Source organism: Macaca thibetana, chromosome 16, assembly GCF_024542745.1.
Source record: "Macaca thibetana thibetana isolate TM-01 chromosome 16, ASM2454274v1, whole genome shotgun sequence".
Classification (NCBI taxonomy): domain Eukaryota; kingdom Metazoa; phylum Chordata; class Mammalia; order Primates; family Cercopithecidae; genus Macaca; species Macaca thibetana.
In genome coordinates, this window is record NC_065593.1 from 47134340 (window position 1) to 47161168 (window position 26829).

General features: G+C 50.9%; 3 protein-coding genes across 5 annotated transcripts in view; 2 read left to right on the forward strand and 1 right to left on the reverse strand.

Annotated features, from left to right (window-relative positions):
* Nucleotides 1-1785: 1785 nt before the first annotated feature.
* On the reverse strand, nt 1786-13916 carry CDK5RAP3 (CDK5 regulatory subunit associated protein 3). Of its 3 annotated transcripts, XM_050762700.1 has the most exons (15): nt 13392-13582; nt 13136-13181; nt 10260-10391; nt 9879-9979; nt 9465-9513; nt 8551-8729; nt 8209-8348; nt 7847-7991; nt 7040-7150; nt 5948-6026; nt 4933-5021; nt 2764-2969; nt 2225-2396; nt 2100-2122; nt 1786-1972 (listed from the first exon to the last, which is right to left on the reverse strand). In XM_050762700.1, the coding sequence occupies exons 1-15, from the start codon at nt 13395-13397 to the stop codon at nt 1825-1827; spliced, it is 1626 nt and encodes a 541-aa protein (XP_050618657.1). In that variant the 5' UTR covers nt 13398-13582; the 3' UTR covers nt 1786-1824. The 3 variants fall into 3 exon arrangements, with proteins under 3 accessions (XP_050618657.1, XP_050618658.1, XP_050618656.1); XM_050762701.1 differs by lacking the exon at nt 13392-13582 and adding an exon at nt 13821-13916 and having other exon boundaries at nt 1786-2122; XM_050762699.1 differs by having other exon boundaries at nt 1786-2122.
* Nucleotides 9129-26829, forward strand: part of SCRN2 (secernin 2) — a 142094-nt gene continuing 124393 nt past the window's right edge. Inside the window, exon 1 of the mRNA XM_050762773.1 lies at nt 9129-9132. The gene's annotated coding sequence lies outside the window, so the exon portion shown is untranslated. The remainder of the gene's footprint in view (nt 9133-26829) is intronic.
* MRPL10 (mitochondrial ribosomal protein L10) overlaps nt 22647-26829 on the forward strand; it is a 142327-nt gene continuing 138144 nt past the window's right edge. The window contains exon 1 of the mRNA XM_050762838.1: nt 22647-22650. The gene's annotated coding sequence lies outside the window, so the exon portion shown is untranslated. The remainder of the gene's footprint in view (nt 22651-26829) is intronic.

Sequence of the window (26829 nt, forward strand, 5' to 3'; positions counted from 1 at the left end):
CAAGCAGGAGCCCAAATACAACCAGTGAGGCTCAGGGAAGTCGGAGGCAGACCTGAAAGACACAGAGCTGCTCTTGCCCAGGGAGAACCAGCCAGGTGGGCCCCTTCGGTGTCTTCGGCATGGCCAGGAGGGCTGGGCCCAGGAAGCAGGCGGGGGCAAAGGAAAGGGAGGCTGAAGGTTCTGGAGAACAAACCCAATGTTATCGGGTTAAAGGCTTTTATGAAACCACTTGCCTCAGCCTAAGGATCAGGGTGGGCCTTGATGTCACCTTTTAAGCAGTCACCTAGTATCTCTGATCCAGAACAGTCGTCTAACCACACTGCTTACCAAGGGGGCCAAAATCGGCTGAGAAAACCCTAAACCCACTTCCCTTCCTGGGAAAATAGCCAAACCTCGGTGAGTACTACTTCCCCTCGCCAACCTTAGGCGGGGCTGGGAAAGCAGGACAGGTGCTCATCTGCAAGGGCAGGGGCAGAAGCTTTGGAGGCCTGAACCCGGTCTGCCACGGTCACCTGCTCCACAGGGCTTCTCCCTAAAGCTCCACTGCTGTAAGCAAGGGAGTCTGCGTAACAGCTGGTGACCGGGCAAGGGACATTAGAGTGGGCAAGGGTAGCATGCCTCAGTGAACTGACTGCTACTGCAAGAGGCCGGCCAGACGGCCAACAGAGCCAGCAGCGGAACAGGTGGGGTAGGAGCTAGCAGGCATTCTCCCAGAGGGAGAGGGACCAAGAGGCAGTTCCCTAGGCCAAGAGCCTCCCTCCTGAGCTCTGAGGCCAGAGTGCAGTCCACTCACCTCTTTTAGACTCTGCTAGTCTGCGGAGTCTTACCTCCACGTTCAATACCAGTATTTTTCCTTTTTCAATTCCTGGACTTCTCATTTCGCCCCCGATTCCCCAAAAGGAGGTGACCAGGCAAAGATTGGGGGGAAGTGGTGGGTTGACATTAATTGATAGGAACGGCTTCGAGCAGTTCATGCTGCCTTATCTCTCTCTCCTTTGGATAGCGTGTGTCCGCCGGAGTCCGCGGGGTCGGTGATTAATAGGGGCCATCACTCACTGTCCAGGGCGGCTGAAAGGCAGCAGGGAGGGGGCGGCCCTCCCCAGAACTGAGATAACAAGCAGCAGGAATAATGAGTGGTGTCACTCCACTTTTCATTTTGATGGAAAGTCATTACGGGAGTCAACGCCAGCGACAAAGAGCCATGAATCAACTGCTCTGCTATGAAATTAAAATCGAATTGCCGGCCACCCCCAACCCCTACCCTTCCTGGGAAATGGGGATGGGTAGGTGGCTTGGGAGAGGGCTGCTACTCTGGGGTGGGCTCTATCCGATCACAGAGCGGGCAGTTATGGGCAGGAAGTGGACAGGCAGCCAGGGAAGGTGACAGCTCCTGTCTCCACCTTGTTTATCGGACCCTTCCTCCCCAAACCGCATTTCCCTCTGCCTGGAGGTAAGCTGTGACTAAAAGGAAAATACAGCTTTGCCGGCTCCAACAAGGCTTCTGCTTGACTGCTCCCCCTGGGCTTCTGGCCTGAGTCGGGGAGCCTGGGCCTGGTCATGGAAAGGGGCCCACACACAGCCATCCCAGAGCCCCCTGCTGAACCATTTGTAGGTCTGGGGTCCTCCTTATCACCAGAAGCAAAGAGGAAAAGTCCTCAACTTGGGGATCCACAGTGACAGCTGATGGCCCGGGGAGCCCACAGGATCAAGAACCCCACAAAAACGGGTGTGGAGCCTCAACTGCAGGCTCAGAGAAGCAGCATAAGGAACTGTCAGTACTGAAGCAAGAGTTTTTTTCCTCTTTTATTAAGTCTGCTATACTAACTAGAAGGAGCAGCTGTGGTTTTTGCCTGACAGGCCACAGGGCCAATCACCACAGCTTCTTGTAGAGAACATGAAGAATGCCAAGATCACCATCAGGTACTGCTTCCTTCCTGTGGCTTTCCATCTTCCAGTCGGCCTGATCTTTTGCCTTGAAGGGCCTCAAAACATCAGCCCTGGCTATCATCTTCAGCCCAAAGGCTGAGAAGATGGGCAGGCAAGAACACGGAGGGTGTCACAGAGAGGTTCCCATCAGGTTCACAGGGCGCCCGCTGTACCTCTTGGAGATGTCAGCTTCAATCTGAAATAGTGATACCAAGTGGGCGGAAGCAGGGGTGTTCAGGGCCTCGCTCTGCACAGATTGGGAGTCCTCCCACTGGCAGGCCTCCCTTTCCCATCTCACCAGCTTCTGCAGCTCCTTGCTCTTCTCCAGCAGCAGGTCCAGCTTGGGCTCCAGAGCCGCCTGCTCCCCAAGTGCCTCCTGCTGCTTCTGCACCATCAGCTCTTTCTTCAAAGCCAGCAGCTGGGACTGCTTCAGCTTTTGCTGGAGGAATTCAGTCACTCGGTCCACATACCTGTGCGGGGCACTCAGGTGAGTGCTGGGGTAGCTGTGCACCCTGAGCATTCCCATTCAGCTGCTGGGGAGGTGAGAGGCTCGGAAACCAAACCCCCAATTGGCCGCTTACCCTCATATCCTTAAACCCTTTCCTTCCTTTTAAGGAAAACCCACTCCCAGTTCCCCTGTCCTACTCAGGAAGCAAGCAGATTCTTCCTGTATATATCAAACCACCCCCTCTTGCCCCAAAGAGAACCCCTATCCCCAGTGGATGGCAACAGCCAGGAGGCAGGGACGGGGTCTAAGGGGTCGTGGAACAAGAGGAGGAATACAAGGAGGCAGAGTTGCTCAAGATGGCAGAGCCTTGCATCAAGGGGAAGCCAGACCTTGGTGAGGCCAGGATCATAAACAGGTGTTGCAGCTGAAGATTGGTGAGCTTGCCTATCAGATTATCCAACACTGACACCATGGTAACCATCTTCTCTTTGGTCTGGCCCTGCAGGATGGCCGGAGCCAGCTGGAACTGGCTCACAGACAGGACGTCTGCCTCCTCACTCAACTCCACTGCTCTCTGGGCTAAGAAGATCTCAAGCTGAGGACAGAAGAAAAACTGGTTCAGGCTGTACCTGATGGCTCACACTTGCAATTCCAGCACTGTGGAAGGCCGAGGCGGGAGGATCACGTGAGGCCAGGATTTCAAGACCAGCCTGGGAAATAGTGAGACCCTGTCTCTACAAAAATTTTAAAAATTAGCCAAACATGGTAGTGCATGCCTGTAATCCCAGCTACTCAGGAGGCTGAGGCAGGAGGATCACTTGAGCCCAGGAGTTCGAGGTTATAGTGAGCTATGATTGCTCCACTGCACTCAACTGGGTGACAGAGAAACTCTTTTTTAAAAAAAAGGAAGAAAGAAAAAAGATAAATTGGTTCAAACTGAGAAAAGAACTCAGAATCTAAGCCCTTAGACTACTTGAAATGCAAAAATGAGACATGAGGGCTAGACTCTGGGTAAGGTGGGGTTATTTCCTCTGAACACTGTAAGCGCTCGGAGAGACTACTGTCACCCTTCAGTCCCCCACTCCTTTCTCAGCCTAACCCCAGACCTCGGTCCTTTCTCCCAGCCTGGGATCAGATAACTGAGAATACAGAGACTCAAAGGGTTCTCTCTGCCCAGGGAAGATATTTATTTTGTCTCCATGGGAGGAATGAGATTCAGGGAACAGAAATACATGTTTGAGAAGCACTGGATTAAGGCAAAGCTGAAAAGAATACAAGAGCCAGTCACATTATCTTATCAATCCTATTCTGCCATTAAAACTTGACAGATGGCCGGGCGCGGTGGCTCAAGCCTGTAATCCCAGCACTTTGGGAGGCCGAGGCGGGCAGATCACAAGGTCAGGAGATCGAGACCACAGTGAAACCCCGTCTCTACTAAAAATACAAAAAATTAGCCGGGCGCGGTGGCGGGCGCCTGTAGTCCCAGCTACTCAGGAGGCTGAGGCAGGAGAATGGCGGGAACCCGGGAGGCGGAGCTTGCAGTGAGCCGAGATCGCGCCACTGCACTCCAGCCTGGGCAACAGCGTGAGACTCCGTCTCAAAAAAAAAAAAAAAAAAAACTTGACAGATATCTTTTGTCCTCTCCCCTCGAAGCCGGGAGGAGCCTCTGGGCAGAAAGAGGAGGGAACTGGGTGAGGACAGAACTTTCAGGAGGCTCTCTGAACCAGCAGGCTACTGGGAAGGGAGCAGATACAGAGATTAACAAAGACAGGACCCCATCCTCCCAGCCCTACAACAAAGGTCCAAGAATGCTGGCTCCTTACGCTGGGCTGCTCAACACCTCAGCCACAGGGATCGTGCTTAAATACAAATGAGATCACGTTCCTAACCTGCCCAAAACCTCCAACAGCTTCCCAGTTCACTAAGAGGCAAACCAAAGTTCAGATGCTGTTTTTCTGAGCTCTTCTACTACCCACCAGCTCTCCCTCCTCAGCCACACCAGCCTCCATGTTGCTGGTCAACTGTGCAAGGCCTGCTCCCACCTCGAGACCTCTGCAGTTGCTCTCTCTGCCTGGGAAGCCCTTCTGCCAGACATCTGCATGGTTCTCTCTGCACCGCCTGCAGTCTTGATTACAGGTCACCTTCTCTGAGGCCTTACCTGACCACCAGATACAAAACTATAGCCCTTCCCAACATCTCGTCATCCTTCCCTGCTTTCTTTTTCTCTGTGGCACTTAGTACCATCTAGCATCCTGCAAATTTTATTTATCTTCTTCCAGTCTGCATTCCCCATTAGAATATAAGCTCCATGAGGTCAAGGACTTTACCTGTCTTATTCACCACCTAAGTTCTGGTGCCTAAGACAGTGCCAGGTGCCTAGGAGGTACCTGATAAGTAACTGGATGAACGGGAGGCATCTAATATGTGAGGTTCCTGCTGCAGGACACAGAAAGCACTCACACCCTTCACACAAACAGGAGGGTCAGGTCAGGCATCCGGAGTGAGGCCACCTGTGCTGGTGCCATGCCTCCCCCTGCATCTCCCAGAGATGACAGTACCTCCATGAGCTCATCAAGGAACTGATTCCGGGTCTCAGTGTACTCAAGAAGTGTCAGAGCATCTGGGCCCCTGGCAACACCTTCTGGAGCTGCCAGGAAGAGAGACAGAGAAGTGATAAAGGATCAGAGGACTGGAGAAGGAAAAGACCCTCAAGTTTGAGAAGCCCTGGAGGATCAATACGGACAGACTCACTGCGCTAAAGCCACTTCCTGTTCCAATCCAAGGGAGAAGGGTACCTTGTCCCAGGTGTCTCAGCTCTAATCAGGTACCACTTTTCAACCCCCAGCCTGAGAGAAGGACTAGAGCTGGGTTCAGAGGGGTAGAAAGGCGGGTTCTCTGTTCTGGTGGACGGTAGGAAGTAAAGTTTCATCCTGCACCGCCCTCTAGTGGCTCAGACACCACTACATTTTCTCGGCTGCTTGGGCGGGGGTCACGTCACACTCCAGTGCCCCCTGACCCCCCTAGCACCCTCCTACCATAACAGCTGGCCCACATTTGGTCTCTAAAAAGTTGAGAGTTTCTAAGCTCTCAACTTTTAAGAACCTCTCTTGGGCCAGGCGCAGTGGCTCACACCTGTAATCCCAGCATTTGGGAGGCCAAGGCAGGCGGATCACCTGAGGTCAGGAGTTTGAGACCAGCCTGACCAACATGGAGAAACCCTGTCTCTACTAAAAAAATATAAAATTAGCTGGGTATGGTGGTGTATGCCTGTAATCCCAGCTACTTGGGAGGCTGAGGCAGGAGAATCGCTTGAACCCAGGAGGTGGAGGTTGCGGTGAGCTGATACGCCATTGCACTCCAGCCTGGGCAACAAGAGTGAAACTCTGTCTCAAAAAAAAAAAAAGAAAGAACCTCTCTTGGTCCCCCTCAACTCACATCCTCATCAAGGTTTTCAGAAACAGTTAAACGTGCGAGAAGCCTCATCTTGGTGCTGCATTTTTTTTCTGTTTCTAGACACCTGGGGGCCCTTGAGCACCCCACTTTTGCCAGGGCTGCAGGGGATAGTGCACTTACCCTGGGTTCCTGCTTCCAGCACTGTGATCTGCAAAGCAACAGCATCGTCACCCCAGTCTATCCCATCACCTCCAGGGTCCTGGAAGGAGAGCAAAGAACCACAGCAATGGTGGGAGAATTTTCTTGAGCCAAGGAGCCAGAATAAACCAAAGCCCTTGATGAGGTCAATGGCTGCACGTTCCAACTCTATTAAGGACTTGCAGCCCTGAGTTAGGTGGCAAAGATGGCAGTAGGGCCCATCATCCCTGCTCTGTAGTGTTCCCACCTGCCTATACCCCTACATCCTGCACCAGACACCAGGCAGGAAAAAGGACACCAAAATTTAACTCTGACATGGGCTGGGTGCGGTGGCTCACGCCTGTAATCCCAGCACCTCGGGAGGCCAAGGCAGGTGGATCACCTGAGGTCAGGAGTTACCAGCATGGCCAACATGGCGAAACCCCGACTCTATCAAAAACAAAAATTAGCCGGGCGTGGTGGCTCACGCCTATAATCCCAGCACTTTGGGAGGCTGAGGCGGGTGGATCACAAGGTCAGGAGATCGAGACCATCGTGGCCAACATGGTGAAACCCCGTCACTACTAAAAATACAAAAAAATTAGCAGGGTGTGGTGGCAGACGCCTGTAGTCCCAGCTACTCAGGAGGCTGAGGCAGGAGAATGGCATGAACCTGGGAGGCAGAGCTTATAGTGAGCCGAGATCGCACCACTGCACTCCAGCCTAGGTGACAGAGTGAGACACTGTCTCAAAAAACAAACAAACTAACAAAATACAAAAATTAGCAGGGTGTGATGGTGGGTGCCTATAATCCCAGCTACTTGGGAGGCTAAGGCAGGAGAATCACTTGAACTTGGGAGGCGGAAGTTGCAGTGAGCCGAGATTGCGCCACTGCACTCCAGCCTGAGGGGCAGAATGAGACTGCCTCAAAAAACAAAACAAAAGCCTGACATGTAAGGTGTGAAACTCTGCCTCCCTTGGACTATACCTGGTCTTAGAGCTATGAACTTCAAGTGATGCCTTTACAGACACAAATGACACTTTTCTGATGGTTAGAGTAGTAATCAGAGAGACAGACTGAGAAGGCCTCCTCACCTTTGAATCTGATTCCAGGAAGACGCCCCAGTCGATTCCAGCAGCCTCGGCAGAGATGCCAGAGTCAGTCCCCTCAGACACTGCCTCTACCCCAAAGTCGCCCCAGTCAATCTGGAAAGGGAAAGAGAGTGTTAGCTCATGGAAGATGGATTTAAAAAGGGCCAGGCGTGGTGGCTCATGTCTGTAACCCCAGCACTTTGGCAGGCTGAGGAGAGGGGATTGTTTGAGCCCAGGAGTTTCAGACCAGCCTGGGCAATATGGCAAAACCCTATCCCTACAAAGATGTTAATAAAAAATTAGCTAGGAGTGGTGGCACATGACTGTAATCCCAGCTTCTTGGGAGGCTGACTTGGGAGGATCGCTTGAGGCTGAGACGCAGAGGTTGCAGTCAGCTGAGATCATGCCACCGGACTCCAGCCTGGGCAACAGAGCAAGGCCCAGTCTCCAAAATAAATTAATTAAAAAGGAGGGTGGGACTGCCTTCCCAAAGGCCTCAGCTGCTTCTGTAGAGAGCACACTGTTCAAATGCAGTGGCCTCTAAGCTCCCCCAAAGAAAGCCCATCTTCAGAGAGCTCACATGATGGAGGCTCCCAGTTCAAACTGAACCACCTTGCAAAACCTCTGTGGCACTCACTCACCTATACTCAGAAAAATAAAGGAGTAGGGCCTCCTGGGCCCTTCTACCTACAGTCATTCTCACACAAATCCCCTTTCTTCCCTCTGGGTCTTGGGTTGGGCTGTTGGGGGTGGGGAGGGGACAAGCAGCTCCCACTACACTCCCACAGCTCATCACAAGGCCCATCTTACCGCGTCCTCTGCTATCTGCTCAGGAAGTTCCTCGAGGTGGGGTCGCTCCACCACAGAGGGCTCTGTCCCTGTCCTCCACTCATACACCGTTGAGTTTCCCCGCTTCTGCACGAACCGCAGCATTGGCAACACCTCCTCTGTGGGGCTTCAACAGAGCACACAACTGACTCTCCTGCAGACCATGCATGAGGCCAACACTGGCCTTTGGCCTGAGCCACATGGTCAAATGGGCAAGGCCCCCACAGGTTCAGGTGTGTAAAAAGAGTTCAAATGTTATATGGGAAAAAGACAATTGGAGAAGGGACATGAGCTGGGGAACACAGGCAAAGCACGCCCACCAGGAGAAGCTGAGGCCTCTTTACCTGTCACACACAAACCCCACAGAGGCCTGGTACACGTCGATGGCTTCCCCCAGGGACTGCTGAGCCGCTGCCCCAATCTCAGCCAGCTGACTCGGCAGGTCCTTCACCAGGGCCAGCAGTTCTCCTCGGACATTTTCGCCCTACAGAGGGGAGAAGATGGGGAGTGAGACAGAAGTGGTGAGAGGTGGAGTCCAACAGATTGAAGAAAACATCCAAAGACTGAAGAAAAGTAAGACACTGGCCCAAAGGGGACGCAACCGGGCTGAGGAGTCAGACGGGGTCAGAGGAAGACAAGCAGGGGCCCAGGTGTCCTCTGGCTTCGAAGAGGCTGCCGCTGCTCACCGTGATGCCATACTGCTTGCAGGAGTGGTAGAACTGCTCCCGCATCTCAGCAGCCCCTGCCTGGCACTCCTCCTCCTTGCGGCTGTATTCTTGCTGCAGCTGCTGGCACTTGGCAATCTGCTTCTTCAGTGAGGGGATCTCATAGTTGATATTCCGAACCAGGAGGCTAGAGAGTTCCACTGAGAAGGGCCCAAGAAATTCAGCCCAGGACACCCCCCTATGAGGCAGGCAGGACCCAGCATGCACACACCCCCTTTGTGGTAGTGAAGAGCATGAGGTCAGCTTCCCAGCACCGCCTGTTCCCAGCTGTGGAGCCTAAGACAAGTTATTTAACCCCTCTAATCCAACGCTCATCTGTAAAACAGCGACAATAACATTTATCACGAAGATGCAAGAGAGAATCCAGACGACACACCAAGCACAATTCCTTGCGTTTAGTAGATGCTCAGTAAATATTAGCGATCATTACTATTTATACTAAACCCAACCCAAACACAGTTAGTCCTTTAGTTGCTCTCTCTCAGGCACTTGATATTGCTCCTAGGAAAACCTGTGCCTCTTCTGTCTTGTGTAGAATGGGGGTGCGGGGGTGGGGGTGGGGGCAGCACACTCCCACTTACCAAGAAGAGGTGAGTGGTGGAGGACCCACACATGCCTGCTCGCTGAGGCACGGCGAATGCCCACTACCAGCCTGAACCTCTTCCTTCCCCCAGCACTCCACCCAGTGGAAAATCAATTTGTAGGTGGGAAAATCAATTCCATCAAAAACAATTGATTTTACCACCTACAAATAGGCAACATCTACACTCCAGTCTCTTCCCACTCACAGACTGTGCCTCCTATAAGCCTGGTATCTCAGAACTCTGAGTGGGCTTTCCCATGGATACCGGGGCTCCCAGGCTAGGCCACTTTACCTAAGTAGGTGTTGTCCTTCTCATACAGGGCTATAATCTCCTGCCAATCCTGAGTAAGAACAGAAAGATGATGTTAAGCCAGAAAAGCACTCAACAGCCACATCCCAGCTCAATCCCTAAACAGGGGAAGTTTTCCCAGCCTTCATGTTACATCAAACACAAACTCCTTGTCCTTTCAACTCTGCTGGCTGGACCACCCACTTTAAGAGTGCAGGCGATCCCTAAAGCAGTGGGTTTGAAAATTAAACTCAGGGATAGGATCCACTTTGGAAATAAGCTATAGAGACAGAGCAAAAGTTCAGGAAATATTCTATGTAGGCATCTCCACTGGAGCCTCAGAGAGACAACACAGGCTATGACTCCTTGGACTGGATGTCCCCAGGCACATACTACCAGCCCTTGGCCCACACTTGCCTTCATCCGCTGTGAAGAGTATCGGCCAAAAATATTTTTTGTGGAGGCCTCTGTGCCTTTGAGAAGGTCCACGATTCTTAGGCAGTGAAAGTAGTGAATGTCTAGAGAGCAAGAGACAGGATTTTGAGAACTAAAATATCTTCCTCACCTACTCTGGGCACTGCAGGTGGCTGATTCATGTATAATATACTGCCAGTAACTTTAGTGTGTAGCTTTTCCTTTCATCATATCATAGTGGAAGAAGCCAGCATCTATACCTCAAATAAAAATCGCTCCCTCTCTAAAGGCCAGCCCTGGTGTCTACATAACAAGGGAGTAGCTCAGCTGATACATACTACCTCAGCAAAGAAGGGACTCCAGTGACAGCCCCTAAGCACTCACAGGACCCAGACAGCAGCTGGGCGATCTCTTCGCTCTCTGGCATGTCCTGGATGGCAGCATTGATCTTCTCTCGGATCGTCAGCACCAGACTCTGCCATTTCAGGCTGCAGTGCCTTCTGTCCACCAGCCAATCTACGTGAGAAGCACCCAAACTGGAGTATTCCCATTCACATCACCAAAATTCCTTCACTAATGGGAGTGAAATACACTGAAAATAGTCTAAAAGTTGTCTTTACATTGATTAATAAAGTATGGGGTTCTGGAAAGATGGGAATAAAGACAAGCCCAAAGAGATGCCTGGGGCTATACAGGCTCTGACAATCTGACTTCATTAGCAGTGTGATTTTTATAGAGCAATTGCCTCAACACAGGGATAACACAAAGTTTCAATTGGTCCTGACATGAAAGTGCCACTTTTGACCATTCTCAATTCCCCATAATATTTTTGCTTCTATGGGTAATTATATCTTTCTTCCTGACAGAGGATGCTGCTCAACTTCCATTTCCTCAGAGCTGGGATTAACCATGACAATGGAAAATGCAAGATGGTTATGCCAAGTACCGGATGAATGAACAGCTGCAAAGCCTCTAATACCTACAGCGCCCTAAGGACTAGATAACATGACTCTATTGTGAACAGTGAAGTACCACCCTGTACATGTGAATACCAATGGGACTGACCTCTCAAAGTCTGGGCCCAGATTTGTGGCTTCAGAGCCATGCATATTTCCTCAGTGAGAGCTAAGAGCTGAGCTTTGTGGTCAGATAGTCCTGGGTTCTAGTTATTGTTATCAAGTTTCTTGAGCAAGTCTACTATTCTGTGCCTCAGTTTTCCCACATGTAAAATGGGGAATAATAAGACACTGACTAGAAAGGGGAATGCAGGTAAAACACTGAACAGTGTGCCTAAAACATGGTAAGGACTCAAAAAATCATAGTGATCATTTTTATCATGTTAAGTGCCTAAAACGGCACCTGGTACAAAACAAACCCTCAATGAATGGTAGTCATTTTATTGGTCCTTTTCATGACCAAGAACAAGCTCACACAGCAAGACTGCACATGGGCTGAAGGGCCAGTACAAATCTGAAGGGAGGCTAAAGAAGCCCCTCATGGCCACCAAGCAGGACAGACTAAATGGCCCCACAGAGTGGTGAATTCAGAACCTGTACTCTGCCAACCAGTCAAACACTGGGGTCCCACACTAGTATCAGTTATACTCCCTCTGCTATATTCCTGTAAAGTTTTCAGAAAGAAAAATTATGTTGATGTCACAGAACTAGAAGCAATGGACTGGGGTAGTCAGATACCATCTTTTTTTTTTTTTTTTTTTTTTTTTTTGAGACAGAGTCTCGCTCTGCCGCCCAGGCTGGAGTGCAGTGGCGTGATCTTGGCTCACTGCAAGCTCCGCCTCCCGGGTTCACGCCATTCTCCTGCCTCAGCCTCCCGAGTAGCTGGGGCTACAGGCGCCCGCCACCTCGCCCGGCTAGTTTTTTTGTATTTTTTAGTAGAGACGGGGTTTCACTGTGTCAGCCAGGATGGTCTCGATCTCCTGACCTCGTGATCCGCCCGTCTCGGCCTCCCAAAGTGCTGGGATTACAGGCTTGAGCCACCGCGCCCGGCCGTCAGATACCATCTTAAGGACAAGACTGGCATCAAATCCATGAATCCAATAAGCATTTTAAAATGCCAGGAGCTGTGATCAGACGAAGAGGCCTTCCCTGATTATGAACTGGGGAGGAAGCATGCAGGCCCCATACATATAACCTGGAGATGGCCTGGACACTAAAAGGTCTTCATTTCCAACTGGGTCTTAGGTCTCTCTTCCTCCTAAAATCAAGTGGGAGGTGAAGATTTTTAAATGAGGGGGTGTTTTTTTTTTTTTTTTCTGGCCTAATGCAAAGGGCATGGACAGTGGGTCAGACAGACTTAAGTTCCAAATGTGCCACTTAGTGGTTGACTGTTTTTTTGTTTTTTGTTTTTTGAGACGGAGTCTCACTGTGTCGCTCGGGCTGGAGTGCAGTGGCCGGATCTCAGCTCACTGCAAGCTCCATCCACCTCCCAGGTTTACGCCATTGTCCTGCCTCAGCCTCCCGAGTAGCTGGGACTACAGGCGCCCGCCACCTCGCCCGGCTAGTTTTTTGTATTTTTTAGTAGAGATGGGGTTTCACCGTGTTAGCCAGGATGGTCTCGATCTCCTGACCTCCTGATCCGCCCGTCTCGGCCTCCCAAAGTGCTGGGATTACAGGCTTGAGCCACCGCGCCCGGCCGGTTGACTGTTTTTTGTTTTGAGATGGAGTTTCGCTCTTGCTGCCCAGGCTGGAGCACAATGGTGAGATCTCGGCTCACCGCAACATCTGCCTCCTGGGTTCAAGCGATTCTCCCGCCTCAGCCTCCCGAGTAGCTGGGATTACAGACATGTGCCACCAAGTCCGGCTAATTTTGTGTTTGTGTCTGTGTATTTTTAGTCATGGAGACATGGAGACAAGGTTTCTCCAGGTTGGTCAGGCTGGTCTCGAACTCCCGACCTCAGGTGATTCGCCAGCCTCGGCCTCCCAAAGTGCTGGGATTACAGGCATGAGCCACCGCGCCCGGCCGTGGTTGACTGTTTTTAAAGCGAGTCATTTATCCTATCCCTGAATGATAGATAACATATGTTATTAAAGGAGAAAACACAGGTCAAACAGACTCTACATATGGTTCCTTCCAGCTGCTCTCAGGGAAGCAGGTCTGGCCACACGTGGGGCGTAGAACGACGCCAGTGGTCAGCACCTCGACCCCGGCTTTCAGGCGTCAGAGCTCCCAGCTGTTGGACACAGGGGGCAACGAACAGGCCTCCCCCCGACAGCCAGCTAAGCGGTGGCGCCCCCTCCTACCGAGCAGCTTGCTGGTCTGGATGTCGATGGGCACGTGCTGATGGTCCTGGAGGGAAACACGGTGGGGAGGGGGGCGTGAGCGCGGCTGGGAGGACGAGCCACTGGCGCGCTCATTTCACGGTCCCAACCACCACCCTGCAGGGCCAGAACAAGGCCAGAGCGATGGGCTGGGTTGAGCCGCGCCCGGAGGGAGACCGGGGACATAGGTTAGGGGTCCGCGGCCAGTTCCCAGCACACCCAGCTCCTGTCCCCACACCTCCATCTTTCCTCCACTTCCGCTTCAGGCCGGAGACTCTGGCCCGCCCCCCCCACCACCAATCCAGTGGCGTTATGGCCGAGCTTCAGTTTAGACACAAACGGGCTTCCTTCGGCCACGTCGCCGCCTTCCGTACAGCCAATCAGGGTATACGCTCCACTCAGGCCTCCAGCCCCGCCCACCCCAAGGCTCCAAAAGGCTGAGCTCGGGAGGGGCGGGAGAATGGAGACAGCCAATCGGAGACGCGAGGCGGGCTCACGGCCGGGGACTGGCGGGGGAGCGCTGCAGCGGCCGTGCGATTGAGGCAGGCGGCGCCCGAGAGCCCAGCTTGGCAGCAGCTTCCCCAGGCGGGCACTGGGTCCTCTCCGTGCGGATTGATGTGTCTGCTGGCGGGGTCCTAGCGCCGATCTGGGAGGCCGTTGCAAATGCCTTCTTCCCTTCTTGCGTCACTTTACCATCCAGAGCAGTGTACAGGTCTCTTGTGGCACTTGTCATGCTTTGCCTTCTCATTAAGTTTCTCAAGTAGACATGGTTGAGCACCTGCAACGTGTTGGGCGATTAGGGCAGGGAAGGGGAAGGAGGAGGATCAGTGAGACGTCCCAAAGAGAACACCTACATGGAGTCTAAACGAACAGCTGAAGATAGCTGGGTGATGTGGGAAGAGGAGTTTTAGATGGAGGAGACTACAGAGACACAGCTTAGGTGGCCACAAACTGCAAGAGGGGTGCAAGCAACAACAGGCAGGCTGGACGGGCAACGTAATTTGTGAGGTCCAGTGCAAAATGGAAATGCATGGCCCTTTGTTACAAAATGAAAAACTTCAAGATGAAGTCGACTCTGCGGGCAGGCCCGAGTGGCTAGAGGAGAGGCTGTAAAGGTGGAAAGGTCATATCAAAGGGAGCCTCATTAAGGAACTTGGACTTCATCTCTTCAGACAGAGGAATCACAGAAGGGGTTTGAGGCAGGGAGGAACCTGTACAGATAGGCTGCTGGGATGATGAATGCATGGGAGATAAGACTGGGGGCAGGGAGGCTGGAAGGAGGTTGTTATCGAGGGATTATAGCCTGAGCTGGGACACAAGGTATAGGGAGGAAGGGGAAGGGCTGGATCTGAGGAATATTTAGGAGGAAAATGGATAGGACTTGGCAATATGATTGGCTGTTTAGGTGGAGGAGAGAGACACCAAGGATGACACCTAGGTGATTAGGTGGAAGCCACCACCTGAGACAGGAATGCAGGATGCTGAGCAGGTGTTGGGGAGGAGGGGGTCTAGCTTTGAACCTGGTCTGGCAATGCTGAGATACCCCCAGATGGAAAGTGTGCAGAAGGCACTTGGGTCTATAATTTTGGAGTTCAAAGGAGTTGTCGGGGCTGGAGATACAGCTTGGAGAGTCACAAGCTGGCTAATTTGTGGTCCGAATGGTGGCTGAAGCTAAGGGAGAGTTTGAGATTGGCCAAGAAGTGGGTAGGGTAAGGAGGGAGGGTGGGCTGAGGCCAGATTCCCCAGGATCTCACAAAGCTGGGTATGCCATTTCTTTTTTTTTTTTTGAGACGGAGTCTTGCTCTGTCGCAGGGGCTGGAGTGCAGTGACACTATCTCGGCTCACTGCAAGCTCTGCCTCCTGGGTTCACGCCATTCTCCTGCCTCAGCCTCCCGAGTAGCTGGGACTATAGGTGCCCACCACCACGCCCGGCTAATTTTGTTTTTGTATTTTTAGTAGAGACGGGGTTTCACCATGTTAGCCAGGATGGTCTCGACCTCGTGATCCACCCACCTTGGCATCCCAAAGTGCTGGGATTACAGGCATGAGCCACCGCGCCCGGCCCTGAGTGTGCCATTTCTAAATATTCCTTCCCCAGCTCCTGCTCACCACAGCACAACACTTGAGGCTTAGTAAATTTTTGATTGAAATGCATAGTGTGATACAGCAGCGGGAAGACCTAGATTCTGCTCAGTGAGGTCTTGGAGCATTTCTATACCCTATCTGATAGCCAGTTTCCCCACATGGAGATAACAGCTATCCTATTTCAGGGTATTTCTGTTTAGAGGCATAAATAAACACACTAGTAACTCATGACAGTTTACAACATACTGTAGATATATTTCTCATGCTTTGTAAACTCTCCCTATATGAAATATCATATATGGGCCAGGCATGGAGGCTCACGCCTATAATCCCAGCACTTTTGGGAGGCCAAGACAGGCAGATCACCCAAGGTCAGGAATTTGAGACCAGCTTGATCAACATGGTGAAATCCCATCTCTAAAACAAACAAACAAACAAAAACCACGCCAGGCACGGTAGCTCATGCCTGTAATCCCAGCACTTTAGGAGGCTGAGGTGGGTGGATCACGAGGTCAGGAGTTCGAGACCAGCCTGATCAACATGGTGAAACCCCGTCTTTACTAAAAATACAAAAATTAGCTGGGTGTGGTGGCGTATGCCTGTAATCCCAACTACTCAGGAGGCTGAGGCAGGAGAACTGCTTGAACTCGGGAGGCGGAGGTTGTAGTGAGCCGAGATTGTGCCACCACACTCCAGCCTGGGCGACAGAGTGAGACCCTGTATCAAAAACAAAACAAAACAAAAAAATAAAAACAAACGAAAAAAAAACCAAAAACCATCCTGGCGTGGTGGGTGCCTGTAGTCCCAGCTACTTGGCTACTCAGGAGGCTGAAGCAGAAGAATCACTTGAACCTGGGAGGTGGAGGTTGCAGTGAGCCGAGATTGTGCCACTGCACTCCAGCCTGGGCAACAGAGTAAGACTCCATTTCAAAAAAAAAAAAAAATATATATATATATATATATATATCATATATGATCATTATTATTATAGAACAAATTGAAAAACTGCTCTGAAAATGGCTCATAGGGCTGAACTAAGGGCCTTTTCAGGGATCTTTCATGGGAATTTGGCTCCCATCTGAGTCAGCCTGACTCAGGCTGTAGGAATTGCCCAGGCTCCTCCATGATTAAACAGACACTTAACTGGGCCCCAACTATGTGCTCGGGGCTCTCTGGGACATCCCAAGAAGCAAGGCACTGCCCTGCCCTCAAGGTGTATCTATCTCTCTTCCTGGGCAGAACAGGACAGGGCGGGTCTGGAAGACCCAGCCCAGGTGAGTTGATGGAAGCAAGGACCACCAGCCCTTAAACTCCACCCGCAGCTCCCCAAGGTGACTCACGTGGAGCAAAAGGATGTTTGAGAACAGTTCTGCCCAGCTACTGACTCCAGGGAAGCTGTCCTAAAGCCAGAGGCTCTGGGACAGAACCTACCTCTGCTGACTGCAGAGGCTCTGGGGGAGAGCCTGCCAAAGGCACATGCTTCTGTGTTCTCAAAGAGTGTACGAGCATTGGCGGGTGTCTGCACTTTTCCAAGGCCACAGGGAACTTTAGGGCCTGTGGGCAGATAAGCACATAATTGGTCTGGCATCCAGGGCATCGACTCTGTCTACTTCAGGCTAGAAGGAGGCAGAGAGAGGTATGGTAGGTTTCTGATCAGGAATCTCTCAGTTTTCTGCTGATTTAGCAGATGGGACCCTAGGAGAGGGGCAGCACATGTAGAGAGGTGAGGGAGGATATACCAGGGCTGTGCCAGCTTTGGACAAGGAAGCACAGAGCCCTGAGGCACTGTGTAGGCAGCCTGCCTTGCCATTCATTATTGTTGTTGTTAGCTTGCTTATTACGTGATAAACATGTCCACGTGCCAGTGTAGATCTAAATGTTTTACAAGCCCTATCTAATTTGATTCTTCTAACAACCTTATAATGTGGGTACCATCATTAACCAGATTTTAAAGGCAAGGAAGCCAAAGATTAATTACATAACATGTTGAAAATCATACAGTAGGTCAGGTACGGTGGCTCACGCCTGTAATCCCAACACTCTGGGAGGCCGAGGCGCGCGGATCACAAGGTCAGGAGATCAAGACCATCCTGGCTAACACGGTGAAACTCCGTCTCTACTAAAAACACAAAAAATTAGCTGGGTGTGGTGGCACATTGCCTGTAGTCCCAGCTACTCAGGAGGCTGATGCAGGAGAATTGCTTGAACCCAGGAGGCGGAGGTTGCAGTGAGCCGAGATCGCACCACTGCACTCCAGTCTGGGTGACAGAGCAAGACTCCATCTCAAAAAAATAAAAAAAAATAAAAAATAAGAGAAAAGAAAAAGAAAAGAAAATCATACAGATCATACAGTGGGCCGGGCGCGGTGGCTCACGCCTGTAATCTCAACACTTTGGGAGGCCGAGGCGGGTGGATCACCTGAGGTCAGGAGTTTGAGACCAGCCTGGCCAACATGGTGAAACCCCATCTCTACTAAAAATACAAAATTAGATGGGTGTGGTGGCACATGCCTGTAATTCCAGTCATTTAGGAGGCCGTGGCAGGAGAATCCCTTTAACCTGGGAGGTGGGGGTTGCGATGAGCCAAGATTGTGCCACTGCACCCCAGCCTGGGCAACAGAGAGACTCAATAAATAAATAAATAAATAAAAATAAAGGAAAATTGTACAGTGGATAGTTGGTGGGCTGGGATTCAAACCCAGGCCTTTTGGGCTCCCCAGCCTGCATTCTTCTTCTCTGTGTGATGTGCCTTTGCTTCTCCTGTACCCCTGCCTGCCCCTTTGGCTCAGCCACAACAGCTTCAGATCTATTCCTCCCTTGGACCTGATTCCTATTTTCTCCTCAGCTGTTGTGCCAGACACTTAGAACTCCCACCCCTGCAGGCCCTGCCCCTTTCCAAAGTTCATTCTTACCACACCCCATTCTGGGAAAGGGAGCCCATTACTTATCCTCCCGCAATATCCATAAAAAGAAGGCTTACCTTCGACATTCAAATAACTCATTTATTTTATCTGCTATATTTTTATTACTTTATGGTCTGTGTGTCTGCTCACAGCCACAGTGACTATGGGGTGTGGTGTGTGTGCCTGTGTGTGTGTGGTGTATCTGCCTGCCAGGCTGGAAGCTCTGGAAACATAGCAGCCTTGGGCCTCTTGCTGTGTGGAGTGTAACCTTGGTTGCTTTTTTCTTTCTTTCTTTTTTTTTCTTTGAGACGGAGTCTCGCTCTGTCACCCAGGCTGGAGTGCAGTGACGCGATCTCAGCTCACTGCAACCTCCGCCTTTCGGGTTCAAGCGATTCTCCTACCTCAGCCTCCCAAGTAGCTGGGATTACAGGTACACGCCACCATGCCCGGCTAATTTTTGTATTTTTAGTAGAGACGGGGTTTCACCATGTTGGCTAGGGTGGTCTTGAACTCCTGACCTTGTGATCTACCCACCTTGGCCTCCCAAAGTGCTGGGATTACAGGCGTGAGCCACGATGCCCTGCGTGTTGCTTTTTTCAGTCTGTCTCCCCACCTAATCTGTGAGTACCTGTGGGCAGGGAAGCCAAAGCAGACTTGTTCATCTCTATAACCCCAGCATCCGGCGTGACACTTGACATTGAGTGTCAGGAGCTTAATGGATGCTTATAATAAAGGAAGGCTGTGTGCAGGAAGGCATTTGATGATGGTGGTAGTTGTGATAAGTGGGGACCATGATTGCTTGGTCTTGGGACAAGAGGTTCAAGGTCCCCAGATCCTTCTCTCATCCTTTCCTCTACAGCTCAGGACTTGGAGTCAACATCCCCTGAGCCTCTTGGGAGTGAAGGGAGGAAATCAGGGAGAAGAAATTAGGGGTGGTCAGCTTCACAAGTTTGGTACAGACCAGTGAAAATCTATGTGGGGCCAGTCACCTGGGTCATGCTCTGGGGCCACTCATTGCACCCTTAACCCTGGCCACCCATGCCCTCCTGGCCACCTCATCCCTCCACCTTTGTTAGTCTTCTGGGAAAAAGAACTCCCTGGGTGGCTTCATGAAATGGGTCCTGTGTGTCACCTCCTAAGGATGCCACTGTACTTCATTATTTCATCACACTTATCATGGAAGGGAGTGGGAATCTAATCTGCTAAGAGAAGGAAAACCAAGGACACTACCAAACCACCCATCCATTTGCCTCTTTTCCCATGGAGTTCAACGTTATGCACCCTGAGCACCTTATCACGAAGACACAGTCCTAGGCCTCAAAGAAAGTAGCAGTATGTTGAGTGAGGGGCCCGCCACTTTCCAAATCCCATGACAGCATCTCCAGAGTGTGTCATCACAGAGTGTGAGAGTACTGTGCTCATGCATAGAAGGTGCTCAGAAAATCTATACAAAGCAAATAAGAGGCACCTGTAATCCCAGCACTTTGGGAGGCCAAGGCAGGCAGATCACCTGAGGTCAGGAGTTCGAGACCAGCCTGAAAAACATGGAGAAACCCTGTCTCTACTAAAAATACAAAATTAGCCAGGCGTGGTGGCACATGCCTGTAATCCCAGCTACTAGGGAGGCTGAGGCAGGAGATTCGCTTGAACCTGGGAGGTGGAGGTTGTGGTGAGCCGAGATCATGCCATTGCACTCCAGCCTAGGCAACAAGAGCAAAACCCAGTCTCAAAAAAAAATAATAATAATAAAGCAAATAAGAGGTCCACTCAGAGATGCTCAGAGTGCTAAGGGAACAGAAAGAAGGAGAAGGAGTACCCAACTCAGCATGGGAAAAGGCAAGGGAGAAGGACAGAACACCACCAGAGCAGATTCTTAGGAGAAGTAACACTTGAGCTGAGTCTTGCAGGATGGCATGAATTGTAATAGAAGGGAGAGGAGAGAAAAGAGGAAGGGAAATGACAGGTGTCATTCTGGGGAAAAGGAAAAGCAAGGACAAAGCCCAGAGGTGAGAGAATGGCTGTTCCAGAAGGAAGAAGTTTATTATGGGAACATGGATGTTTATGGGATGAGTGGAGAGAAATTAGGTTGAAGAGATGGGCAAAGAGAGATCTTGAAGAACCTTCAGGTCCATCATAAAGGGTTGAAATGTAATCCCGTAGGTTAGGATTCCCAACCAATGGGCAAGCAGGTCCCTGGAAAGCTGTAGAATTATGCAAAGGTGGAAAGATCGCTTGAGCCAAGGAGTTTGAGGCATCAGTGAGCTATGACTGTGCAACTGTATTCCAGTCTGGGTGACAGAGGGAGACCCTGTGTATAAAAATAATAAATAAATAAATAAATAAATAAATAAATAGAATTATGCAAAGGGGCCAGGGATCCATAAATACACTGATTTTTTTTTAAGTCAGCGGATACTAGAAAGACAACTCTCATGTGATGAGATGGAGAAGTTTTTCTACATTGAAAAAAATGATCATTTTGGCTGGGCATGGTAGCTCACGCTTGTAATCCCAGCATTTGGGGAGGTGGAAGCAGGAGGATCACTTGAGTCCAGGAGTTTGAAACCAACCTGGACAACATAGTGAGACCCTGACTCAGAAAAAAAAAAAAAAAAAAAAGGCCGGGCGCGGTGGCTCAAGCCTGTAATCCCAGCACTTTGGGAGGCCGAGACGGGCGGATCACGAGGTCAGGAGATCGAGACCAGCCTGGCTAACACAATGAAACCCCGTCTCCACTAAAAATACAAAAAAATTAGCCGGGCGTGGTGGCGGCGCCTGTAGTCCCAGCTACTCGGGAGGCTGAGGCAGGAGAATGGCGGGAACCCGGGAGGCGGAGCTTGCAGTGAGCCGAGATCGCGCCACTGCACTCCAGCCTGGGCGACAGAGCGAGACTCTGCCTCAAAAAAAAAAAAAAAAAAAAAAAAAAGAAAGAAAGACAGAGAGAGGAAGGAAGGAAGGGAAGAAGGAAGGAAAGATCATTTCAGAGAACATGATCAATAAATATATGAAAAGATGTCCAACCTTACTAGAAACAAGGTGTCTAGTTTCCCAGAGCTGTTGTAACAAATCATCACAAATTGGGTGGCTTAAAACATAGAAATTTACTCTCTCACAGGGCTGGCACAGTGGCTTACGCCTGTAATCCCAGCACTTTGGGAGGCTGAGGCGGGTGGATCACCTGAGGTCAGGAGATCGAGACCATTCTGGCTAACACAGTGAAACCCTGTCTCTACTAAAAATACAAAAAATTGGCCGGGCGCGGTGGCTCAAGCCTGTAATCCCAGCACTTTGGGAGGCCGAGACGGGCGGATCACGAGGTCAGGAGATCGAGACCATCCTGGGTAACACAGTGAAACCCCCGTCTCTACTAAAAATACAAAAACTTAGCCGGGCGAGGTGGCAGGCGCCTGTAGTCCCAGCTACTCGGGAGGCTGAGGCAGGAGAATGGCGTGAACCCGGGAGGCGGAGCTTGCAGTGAGCTGAGATCTGGCCACTGCACTCCAGCCTGGGTGACAGAGCGAGACTCCGTCTCAAAAAAAAAAAAAAAAAAAAAAAAAAAAAAAAAATTAGCTGGGCGTGGTGGCGGGCACCTGTAGTCCCAGCTACTCAGGAGGCTGAGGCAGGAGAATGGCGTGAACCCCGGGAGGTGGAGGGTGCAGTGAGCCGAGATCACACCAGTGCACTCCAGCCTGGGCGACAGAGCAAGACTCCGTTCCCCCCACCCCTGCAAAAAAAAAGAAAGAAAGAAATTTACTCTGTCACAGTTCTGGAGGCTTGAAGTCTGAAATCCAGGTGTCAGCATGGTTGGTTCCTTGCAGAGGAGATGCTGTGCCTCTTTCCTGGCTTCTGTGGCTGCTGGCAGGCCCTGGTGTCCTTGGCTTGCAGGTACCTCCATTGTCACATGGTCTCCATTGTCACATGACATTCTTCCTGTAAGAACACTGCTCCTCAGCCTTAGGACCTACACTAACCCAGGATGACTACATCTGAAAACCACATCTGGAAACCTTATTTCCAATGCAGGTCACATTCTGGGGTTCTGAGTGAATGTGAATTTTCGGGGACACTATTAAATCCAGTACACTAGGGAAATGCTAATATAAAGGACACGGGCCAGGTGCAATGGTGCACACCTGTAATCCCAGCACTTTGGGAGGCCGAGGTGGGTGGATCACTTTAGTTCAGGAGTTCCAGACCAACTTGTCCAACATGGTGAAACCCCATCTCTACTAAAAATGCAAAAATTAGCTGGGTGTAGTGGTGCACACCTGTAAGTCCAGGTACTTAGGAGGCTGAGGTGGGAGAATCGCTTGAACCTGGGAGGTGAAGGTTGCAGTGAGCCACGATGGCACCACTGCACTCCAGCCTGGGAAACAGAGCGAGACTCCATCTCTAAATAAATGAACAAATAAATAACATGAGGAAGACCACTTCACTTCCATCATACTGGCAAAAATGGAAATGTCTGTGTCATGGGTTGCATTCTACAGAAGTAGGTGGTGTTTGGGGGGGCAAGATGTTTATAAGGAATCATTTCCTGTGAGAGGAACCAGATGGAAGCAGGACTGGGCAGAGGCAGAAATTCAACTGCACTGCAGGCCCAGCAAAGCTTCAGTCAATGTGGTGGGGGCCTCTGAGTGAATATTGCCCCGAGAATGTCCTTCATGGGGCTGAAATGGCTGGGCTTTATATTTCTAGAAGTGCACTGCCCCAGAATGGTAGCCCTCGGGCAAGTTGACTTTCTATTGCTGAGACAGACCTTGAAGGAGCTGATGGCCAACTGCTGACCACACTTCTGTGACCCGGCAGCAAGTCCTTCCCTGAAAAAGGATGTGGGAAGCACACTTACGTCTGACAATACAGAGAGGTGATCTGAATGAAGAATGTGGAAGGCTGAAAAATGATCCCTGCAAAGATAACCATGTCAAATCTCCAGAAGCTATGAGTGTGACCTTATTTGGAAAAAGACTCTTTACACACGTGATTATGTTAAACATCTTGAGATGAGAGAATCCTGGATCATCGGGGTGGACCCTAAATGCCATCCCAAGTATCCTTATAAGAGAGAGGTGGAGGGAGTTTAGCCAAACCCACAGAAGTGAAAACAAAGGAGGCAGAGATTGGAGTGATGTGGCCACAAGCCCAGGAGTGCCTGCAGTCACCAGGAGCTTGGAGCAATCAAGGACAGGTTCTCCCTGGAGCCTCCAGAGGGATCACAGCACTGGCAACTCCTTGGTCTTGACCAGTTAAACTCATTTCTGACTTCTGCCTTACTGGATAGGTCAGAAGAATCCATTTCTGTTGTTTCAAGCCATGGAGTTCATGGTAACTCATGGTAGCTACAGGAAACAAATGCAAACATCAACAGGAAAATTGCTGAGGGGATGCAAATGGGTGTACTGGGTTAGAGAATCCACCTTAAGGGGCGGCTGTGGGGATCAAAATTTCACACCTATGGAACATTTGGAAGAGTGCCTGGAACACAGTCCCCCTAATATTGGCTGCTCACACCCCGACTCCCTGCTGAGATCTCCTTGAAGGGAACGCCTCGCATGAAAACAAGAGAGAGCCCCCTCCAATGGCAGCCCCACCACCCACCTCAGATCAGAATGCAGCTTCTGCCTGCCCCGCCTCCCCACGGCACCTGGTATAGCCCGCCAGAGACTGATCTTTGGTTTTGCCCCACTTGTCACCTCGACCAGGCTGGACACCCCCAGGATCTCCAATCTCCTGGCCTTCCAGAGAAGGGGGAACACTGAGGATAATGGCAGCACCTCTCTTCTCCCTGTTTTGGGGAAGAAATATCCCTGAAGCCTAGATCTACTTGCTGGGCAGAGGTCAGTAAAATGGGATGGATATGCCAGGCTGATTGGATTTGTAATTCAATGGGGCCCCATGGCTGTGCACCCCAAAAGGGCACCAAGGTCTTTGGGGCTCCCTTAGGTGAATTTAACTTGCTTTACTCAATGAGAACACATTTCTGAAAACGTGCACACTGCATGTATATGGCATGTTACACTTAAACCTAGTTTTAGGAAGGTGTGCTTAAAAGTGAATTTTTTTTTTTCTTTTTTTTGAGACAGAGTTTCACTCTTGTTACCCAGGCTGGAGTGCAATGGCGCAATCTCAGCCTCACCTTCCAGGTTGAAGCGATTCTCCTGCCTCAGCCTCCCGAGTAGCTGGGATTACATGCATGCGCCACCATGCCTGGCTAATTTTGTATTTTTAGTAGAGACGGGGTTTCTCCATGTTGGTCAGGTTGGTCTCGAACTTCCAACCTCAGGTGATCCACCTGCCTCAGTCTCCCAAAGTGCTGGGATTACAGGCATGAGCCAGTGTGCCTGGCCAAAGGTGAAAATTTTTATAAAGCAATAAAGTGGGCCGGGTGCGGTGGCTCACGCCTGTAATCCCAGCACTTTGGGAGGCCGAGACGGGCGGATCACGAGGTCAGGAGATCGAGACCATCCTGGCTAACACGGTGAAACCCCATCTCTACTAAAAAGAAGTACAAAAAAAAAAACTAGCCGGGCGAGGTGGCGGGCGCCTGTAGTCCCAGCTACTCAGGAGGCTGAGGCGGGAGAATGGCGTAAACCCGGGAGGCGGAGCTTGCAGTGAGCGGAGATCCGGCCACTGCACTCCAGCCTGGGCGACAGAGCGAGACTCCGTCTCAAAAAAAAAAAAAAAAAAAAAAAGCAATAAAGTGGCCTGTACGTGAGGAGTTATATTTGTAGCTCACAGTCTTATCTCAAACTCTCCTCCCAGTCCTGCTCCTCCCAGAAATAAATGCCCTTAAGGCCAGAGGTTGCGCCCCAGGCTGGCCCCTCCCTGGTAATGCGCTAGGGCCTCATACCTGCACCTGGTCCTGGTGGTGCTTGGGAAGGGAGAGCCACAGGTGAGCCTGCCATGGCACTTATGGGGGCTCCTTCTTCAGTGTGGGGTTAAGAGAACAAGAATCTGCTCCCCTGGGCTCAGACATCAGAGAGGCACGGGGAATGAGTGCCTCCAGGGCAAGTCCTTTCCTCTATGGAGGGGGAGCGGGGAACTGACTCTGAGTTACTGTCCCCCAGACCAAAGCCCATCCCACTAACCTTCTGGTCTCTTCCCAACACCTGAGCTGGAAGGAGTTTTTGTCTTCTGAACCAGATATCCACTCTGAGTGGACCAGGCTTTTATAGAAAGTGACAGATCTAGGAAGCTGTGGGCACCTTTCTGGGACAGCTGTGTGTACTTTGCACTAGAGGCAGGGGACCTTGCAAAATTATATCCTTCAATTCCAATCAACCCCCAGGGAGATGATGACATGACAGCAAGTCAGCTGTAGCTGGAACCACAAGAAGGCAAATAAATGGGTTTTCCTGCACGTTTACCTGCCCCAGGGAGCGTGGGACAAAACAAGGGGCTACATTACCAGTTTCTTTGGGTAAAAACAATGTTTCTGTTTCTCATTTGTGTTTTCAAGCTTGCATAAGTACCTACTATATGTCAGGTCTGGATCAGTGACACATAATTCTGGAATCTAAGAGCTAAAAAGTCTATAAGTGGAAATCAATCATGGTATATATATCGTGTTAAATAGAAGTATATGAGCAGGTTCTATAGGAACACAGAAGGGGAAACAAGAAAACTCCTGGTGGGGTGGGAGGTGTGATCATTAATTCAGGTTTTGAGGGATGAATAGGAGTTTATCTTAGGTCGCACAGGCGATGGGAAGACATTGTCACCCAAGAACACACCCAGCACTCCTAATCTCACCCTTCTAAGGCAGCCTCGTGCCTACAAAGGCAGGCAGAGAAGGGCCTAGTGTTCGGGGAGGGTTGGCAGGGGTGGGTGGGCACGAAAGGAGGCTGCAGAGGCCCCGTCCTAGGAGAGCCAGGCCAAGCGGGTTCTGCTGTGGGCTGTGGGGAGGCTTTGGAGGACTGTCTACCCAAGGACTCTTTAAGGGAAAGGGGGCTATTTCAGATGGAGGAGAATACAAACCCAAGAGGCCATCAGAAGCTGGAGTGAGTAGAAGCAGGATTGGAGATGGGGGACAGCTTTAAGAGTTCGTAAGCTGAGATTTCAAATGTAACTTAGAGGGAGAGCCAGGGAAAGGGGGATTTTATGCTTTTTCTCTACCCGTGCCTCACTCTGCCTGACACGCACACCTCTGGTACATGGAGGAAGGTAGCTGGTGGGTGAATTGGGCACCTAAGCTGGTAGCACTGGGCCCAGGAAGTGGCAGAGACACTGAGTATGCAGCAGACGTTTTCCACTCTCCAGAGATGCCCATCCGAGGGGAGAGAATGCCGGCGCAAACAGGACAGGCCACTTCCGGGTGGCTGCAAAACAACGCTCCCCAAGCACGGAGCCATCTGCCAAGAGCAGCCCCGGCTGAGGGCTGCACACAGGCTTGGCCAATGGTGGGTTTGCAGGGGGAGTGAGACTGCAGATCAGTGAGGACAATGGCCCCTGTGCGCACACACTCTACCCTTGTCCCCAACCATGTGCCCATCCCCTGCCTTCTTGCCTTTCCTTCTCTTCCAGCCTCACTAGGGACCCATCTCTCCTTTCCTTGAGAACTTGCTCCAGCTTTTGCCAACTTCATAATACCCAGGAAGGCCTTTCAATAGGCTGCTGGACATCTGGGAGGAGTTGAAGCCAGTGGCACTTTGCTAATGGGGAGACTGTCACAGGTCTCTTTGAGAGTCTG